General features: G+C 41.7%; 1 protein-coding gene across 3 annotated transcripts in view; it reads right to left on the reverse strand.

Moving 5' to 3' along the window:
• The window catches only part of dachd (dachshund d), a 148,550-nt gene extending 143,874 nt beyond the window's left edge, over window positions 1-4,676 (reverse strand). For 2 of the 3 annotated variants that reach the window (XM_036580082.1, XM_036580003.1), the window contains exon 1: window positions 3,354-4,676. In XM_036580082.1, the coding sequence (XP_036435975.1) occupies window positions 3,354-3,877 (524 nt within the window). In that variant the 5' untranslated portion in view covers window positions 3,878-4,676. The remainder of the gene's footprint in view (window positions 1-3,353) is intronic. The other variant, XM_036580157.1, reaches the window with a different exon arrangement.
• Window positions 4,677-7,096: the final 2,420 nt, after the last annotated feature.

The raw sequence follows: 7,096 nt of genomic DNA on the forward strand, positions 1-7,096 counted from the left end.
TAAATGTTTTTTTTTAATGTGCTCCACTTGTGGGGAAAAAGAGATTTTTTTTAATAAATAAGAAATGGAGATCAAAGTATATGTTAAATTATAATGGTTGAAATATTTAAGTACTTGAAGCTATTGTAAGATTTCTTTTTTTTTTTAATAAATTCCATAAAATTCCATATAAATACAAAGGCTGGCACTGGAGAAAAAAAACAGCCAACATCGCAGTGGTCCCCTGTAGTCTAGGGGCGCCTGTTTAACCTTCAGAGGCAGACAATGATTGTCAATTAACTGCTGCATTGCTGCTAGCGTATGGCTAGCCTCCCTCGCCGAGACAGCTGCCCCTGCCTGAGCCGCGCTGTCCCCCTGCTTCAATAACCCTTTTTCCTCAGAGTTCAGGTGTCACCAGGCAGGCAGAACCCCGCGCTGTCCCATATGGGCAACAAAAAAAAGGAAAAGGAAAACAAGTAGCTGAAGTATTGCTTCTCATGAGGCGGTGTCATAACTCCCGCGAAAGCAAGAGATTACAGCCGCCGTATCTGCTCGGCGGCAGAAGGTGCACATTAATCTGGGCCGAGGGTCCGTGTGAAAGTGGAGGAGAGCCCGAGGAGCACGTCCTCCTGCAGAGGGAGAGCGCAGCTCATCTAACTGCTGCTTTACTGGAGGCTCTTTTAACATGTGCAGGAAAAGATGAAGGGCCGCCGCTACCATTTAGCAGAAGTGAATATTCTATTTAATGGAGGTGGAATTGTAGGTGCATTTTTCTTGAGCATGCTGTAGCAGAACTATTTATAAAAGGTTTTTTAAAGAACTATATGTAACATGTTCTTAATCGTAAGGAAGAACTATTTGACCATCCAAAGAACCACTTAAGCACTCAAATGGATCTACATACAACCATTAAGTTACTAAGAAACCTTGAAGAACCGCTTTTTACGGATATATGTGATATAACTGTACACTACACAAAAAAAGAATTCAGTACTGTAGAAGACAAGGCATAACTTTATATGTTAGCAAAGGAGACTAATAAGTGGACCCAACATGCAGCAGACCAGAAACATCTCATTCCACTTTGCACACCATCAAAACTCAAGCCTCAACTTAGCAACCCAAACAGAAATCACATCCATGCCAGAATTAAAAACCTAACAGGCCAAGCTCCCCACGCAAAGCGGCAAACAGAAACACCCAGATCCAGTCCGCACCGTAAAGAAGAGCCGCTCCTCCTCCTCCATCTGTTTGTGTTCCATCTACACAAGATATCTTTGTCCATACAAATGATGTAATTCTCCAAATGGGAAGCAGACATGGCGGATATGATTGATTTCAGCATAACACCGGCAGTACCAGGTGCTTTCAGAGACAATTACAGGCCTCTCCATGCAGCAGTAATAGGCGAGCACTTTAGCATCATTAAAGCAATGTGTAGCACTGCATTATCCTTTAACCCCATCACTGGCCACTCTCAGTGCCAACCTCAGAGTTCAAATCGCACACTATATCACTCCGAGAGCCCCAAGACACACTGCGTGAGAGGAAAAAGCCTGACGGCACTGAGGTTCAAGCCCAGAAATGGCCCTCTCAAACAGGGGACGTGCTGGTCAAACATCTAAGAAAAAAGAGGCTTGACGGTGAAAAGCACTCACTCTGGAAGAAACACAGCACTGATACACTCACAACAAAGCTCAGCGGTTAGGAAAAGTGCCTGAACAGATAAGTATGACAGTTCATGCTGAAATGTAAGAAAGGTGAGAATAAACAACTGCAGCACTATTCAATAAATTTGGAGTATAAAAAGATAATCAACTTATACTACCTGATTTGTTTTATATAAAAAATACAGATAAACAATTTACATTAAATTTTATTTTAAAATAACACAATTTATTAATCTGAAAATGTTTTGGAAAAATGTGTAATGAGTGTATAAGATCTGAATATAAATTAAGAAGCATGCTATGTAATTCACAGCTGTGTTCTCAGTAAATCTAGAGTTACCTTTCACACCTCATAACTTCTTATGTGAATAAGAGCATTATGGCATGCTGTTAGTGGCCTGTGTGTGTAAATTCAACCCCTCATTTTAAAACACAAATAAATAGTTTCTTCTTTTTGTCTTTAATTAACAACTTCAATGTCCTTGTGTAACTTTACTACGAATAAAAATTGACAGGTAAGCAATACACTACACACTAAAATCAATTACAACATCACATTAAGACTTGTCACATTTCATAATAATGAGAAAGCAAACTAAACAAAATGTAAAATATAAAACTGCACAGCTCTTAAGCAGAGTGGACCTAGTGTGCAAATGTCTCATGTAATTTAACTGCTACGATGCACAGAAAGTAGAAAACTTGTACATAACTGTACCTTTTTTCGTATTTAAATTATGACGAATCTTGAATTGTACTGCTGGTAGGCTGTACTGCATTAAGGCTGGACCATTCTTACACTACTTTATTCGATCAATAAGTTAACCGTTATTTAAGGAGAAAGGTTGCCAATGTCGTGAGTCCACTTAGCAGTAATCTATGTTTCCACCACTTAAAATAGCTTGTACCTGGAGGCACTGAATCTGTCCTCATTATTGACAGTATGCACAGATTGACCGCAAGGACAATTTTCCTTTTTTTTTTTTTCTTTTTTTTTTTATTTGGATGGAAAAAAGACTGTAAATACTAGGAGGGTGGCTACACATAATAATAAACATGTCAATCTAATGCAGTTAACCACTACTGTCTCTGTTAAATCATGTTATGTTGAAATACACTAATAACATGATTTTCTTTATTTACGTATTAAAAGAATGTTGATGTTCCAGAGTAAACAGACCTATTATTCTATTATTAGTTTTCTTTAGTTAAAAAAAATGTCCTCATATTTTCCGCTCAGGTTAAACCCTCCAGTGCTCATATGACAGCTGTTATCATTGTGACTTATTTACTACAGTGTCATAACCGTTCATTTATTTAGGCCACTCGTTCATTCTGGCGATCATTACGTGTTCTTTAGCAGACAGCACCGTTTCCAGAGAAGCTGAGACGCACTTTTTTCGACTGTAAAGACATTAGAGGGTCATCCTGCACTACTGCAAAAGTTCAACTATAGTTAGTTTAAGCCATCTGCTACGTCATCAGCCGGTTCAGCTTTACACTTGTGTTTTATTAGCAGCTCCACGCTGCGGTGCTAACTGCTCGTTTTAACGATAACGGACTGTTAAACTGCGCAAAATAAACGCGTGTTCACGCTGTTTTTGTCCGTTTCCGCGCGCTCCGCCTCGCTCTGTAAACTTTGCCGGGCTTCTCCACACCTCTCCGGAGCCCTCAGCGAGCCGCCGGGCTCGACTCCCCGCTTACCTGGCGTTGGTGCAGTCGTTGTAGAGCGTTTCGAAGTCCTTCCTGGAGATGAGCTTGCAGCGGTTGACTCCGGGCTGGATGGCGCCGAGCCCGCGCAGGATGCGGACCTGCTCCACGTTGCAGACCACCGGCGTGATCTCCAGGCGCTTGAGCTTGGTGTAGACGGTGTGCAGCCCGCCGACCAGGTGCTTGAGGAACAGGTCGAAAGCCTGCGGGAGGCAGATGAGCTCGCAGCCGTCCACCGTGAACGAGGCCACCTTGGCGCCCCGCAGCTCGACCATTTTGCACTCGTTGTTCTGCGGCGTGTTCTCAACGGGCGACGGGGTCGAGTAGACGGGCTTGGCGGGTAGAGGCACCCCCGGGCTGCTGGTGGTGAGCAGCTCCGGCCGGAACGGAGGAGCCACGGACGGAGAAGGGGAGGAAGAAGTGGCCGAGGGCGAAGAGGTGCTGACCGAGGACGAGGCGGAGATGGGAGACGGCTGGACCAGAGGGGAAGGGGGGATCAGAGCAGCCGGGACGGCCATGGTTCTCACCCTGCGAGTGCAAGTTCAACGTGGAGAGAGGGGCAAGAGAGCAACCCCAGCGTGAACGGCGCAAAGAAACACACCAAAACCCCCCGCGAAAACAACAAAAAAAGTAACGGCAGCTGTCTGAGAGAAGACGAAATCCACGGCGGCGCAAGTCCGCTGAGAAGTGGAAAAGGAGGAGGGAAAAAAGGAGGCTGGGAAAAGCGAGGTGGGGAGAGAAAACGGGGCTCTGCGCGGCGGGACAATCATCAAAGATTGAGAGAGAGAATGACAGGAAAGAAAATGAGCTGAAAAGTGCAGCTCTCTCTTTGGATGAGTTGTTGTTGTCACAAGGTCCAGAGGGGGCGGAGCCAGCGGCCACTCGCTCAGCTTTGAAGCGCGCACAGCACAAATGTAATGCCATGCTACACTCACTTGGGCAGACTATAGCATAACTCCGCACGAAATCCTAAGAAAACTCTCTGACTTCTCTTACTTCCAGGAAAAGAAGCGCTCCGACTTTTCTTTCCAGGGAAGACGGTGTGGCAAGGATTGAGCTTACCTCTCAGGTTAAACCTGACTCTCAGGATTCAAGACCTAAACTTTCAACGTGGGCCATTTCATGTTATTTTATTTTTATTTTTCTAACAATGTGTCCTCATAAGTTCTCATAAGCGTATCTTATATGTTCTTATTTTTTATAAGTAATTGTTAACAGGAGCAGACAGATCTAAAAAATGCACTGACCATCAAACCAGCAGGTATCGAAATACAAGTATCGTATCCAGAACACAGAAATTAAGTATATCAATGCAGTCTTGCATTGCATTTTGCAAAGGAAGTATTCAGAATACAATTACTTTTAATATTTTAGAGTAATATTTTTAGAGTATTTACCCCTTAAGTAATAAAAAATTCAATCTTAAAAAATGTTTATGAACTATTTTAGAATCGGCGCACAACATGTAGCAAACATGCTAGTTAGACAAATTCTAAAGAGTTTAACAGCTTCTTTGCAAACACTAAAGTTCCGGCTAAAGCCTGAGTAGACTGATAAATCTATGTGATGAGTTATTTATCTCTGGATTACTGAGCTCTTTTCATGTAAATCAAACTAATAATCTCCTCAGCAGTGGACGTGTCTGTGAGTGATACATTTAGCATCGGTGTTGTACTGGACTCCTGCTCTGGGATTGTGGGAGTAGCAGTGGACCAAAGCAGAGAAATAAAAAGGCTAAGAATATTCGTTACTTCATTTAAATGATGAGCAAATTTTTAATGCAATGTATTATCAGAATACTTACATGAAGAAAGATTTTCACATGTGATTACTGATACGTATTGTAAATGTATTTAAAACATGTTCTGAATACATTACTTTTTTCTGTGTTGTAAAGAAATATGTTACTGAATACATTTAGGACAGGGTATGTAGTTCAGCCATCACTACTTTTTCAAAATATTGTGCCCAACCCTGAAAACGAGTGAATCTTGTGGCTAGAATTAGGAATATGTGGCCACAGTAATAGAAGCATGTTTATCCTATATACACTGTAATTACAATCAACAAGCATGATTCAGCACCAAAAAGACAATTATTGCTTTGAAAAAGAAAATATTTACTTAAAACTTTATGACATTGCTGTTGTGGTGACTGTGGTGGTCCATCCTAACCTCATCCGATCAATCTTATTTCATTAGGTACTGTTTAGCTACAGTAGTGGTAGCCTCTCAATGTAATGCCAGCTTATTTAACACCTTATTATTAGCAAATGGAACAGTATCTATGACGACAGGCAGACCAGCTCAGTGGGGGGACCACCACAGTCACCACACTGCCACGTTAGCTATTGCTGTGGTTACAGTTAATGAATTACGGCAAAATCTGATTCTGTGTCCAGTTCTGTGTCAAGTTCTGTGTCCAACCAAACCGTTTTGTCCAAGACAAGTGGCCACTCAGGCCACAGGTCTCTGTATTTTTTGTGCCCAAAATGTCAAATGTTATGGCCAGGGGCACCGACATAATATCTTGAAAAACCAAACTGTGATTACCAAGTCCCACTTTATTTGGATAGCCCCCATAGATTATATTCAGATGGTCAAATTATTAACTAACTGTCTGGTTAAACACAGTATAACAGCTTTAGACAGGGTTAGGATTAGGAACAGGGCCAGGTTTAGGGACAATTAAGGTTAATTTAATAGGTATTTAGTTGAATTTAAGTTACATGCAAGGTGTTCACCTACAAAGCATCTTCAATGGGTTATCCAACTAAAGTGCTATCAAATACTGGAACTGCATGAAAGACCATTTTATGCCTCTGTCAGTTTAAAATAATATGTGTATGTTCCAGAGGAGAAAAGTGATCACTGAAGCCATAAGCAGGATATAGTTGCTGTTTTCCGTCGATAAGGTGGTGAAACGTAAGTCTAGGTGATGCACATGGATTGCATTTCATGTATGAGCACACCAAAGCAGCATCAGGAATGATGAGGTAACGTCTGGCCGGAAAAGCTGATGCCAATATCATTCTTAACCAACAAACAGCTGACTTAAAAAAACTTTTCTTATTACATCCATATTGTAGAAATCCCCTTCTTTAAATGACTACTTCATGTGTTATGTGTTATTCAAGGTCAGGGAAAAGTTGATTTATGTGAACAAAGCCTCTAAAACATGAGTGGGAGTCCATACCGACTGCCGTATTGTAACCATCCTGTCTGCAGAGGCTGAACAGAAACACAACCTTTTTAAAGGCATGTTAGGCAGATGTTCCTCAAGATAAGTAGCATACCATTTAAGAATTATCATTCAGGCAAAGAGGTAGCTCATAGTGTGAAAATCAATAACTGCTTAAAATTCATAGCCAGACAATCCATTTGCCCTTTATGTTGCTAACCTTTGCTTAAATATGCACCATATTAAGATTTCATTATAAACAATGAATGTCACAATAGTTTGCCTACCGTTTTTCATGTTAGCATGGGTTAACTACAAATCACGGCCATAAAACCCTCTGCACAAATCCAGCAACGTGCAGCCTTTGAAAAAGAACGATGATGAATCACGAGGCATCCACAAACACCGCAGGACATCTATGATGTCTTGGTTTCAACAGCTCTTAACAAGATGGGTGGACTTGATGAATCCAGGCTCCATTAGAATAGCAGCCTTCCCATAGATACACAGCAGGACGTGGCACGAGAGGTGGCACTCACTACAATTGCACTAATGCA

This window comes from Colossoma macropomum, unplaced genomic scaffold, assembly GCF_904425465.1.
Source record: "Colossoma macropomum unplaced genomic scaffold, Colossoma_macropomum, whole genome shotgun sequence".
Lineage (NCBI taxonomy): Eukaryota > Metazoa > Chordata > Actinopteri > Characiformes > Serrasalmidae > Colossoma > Colossoma macropomum.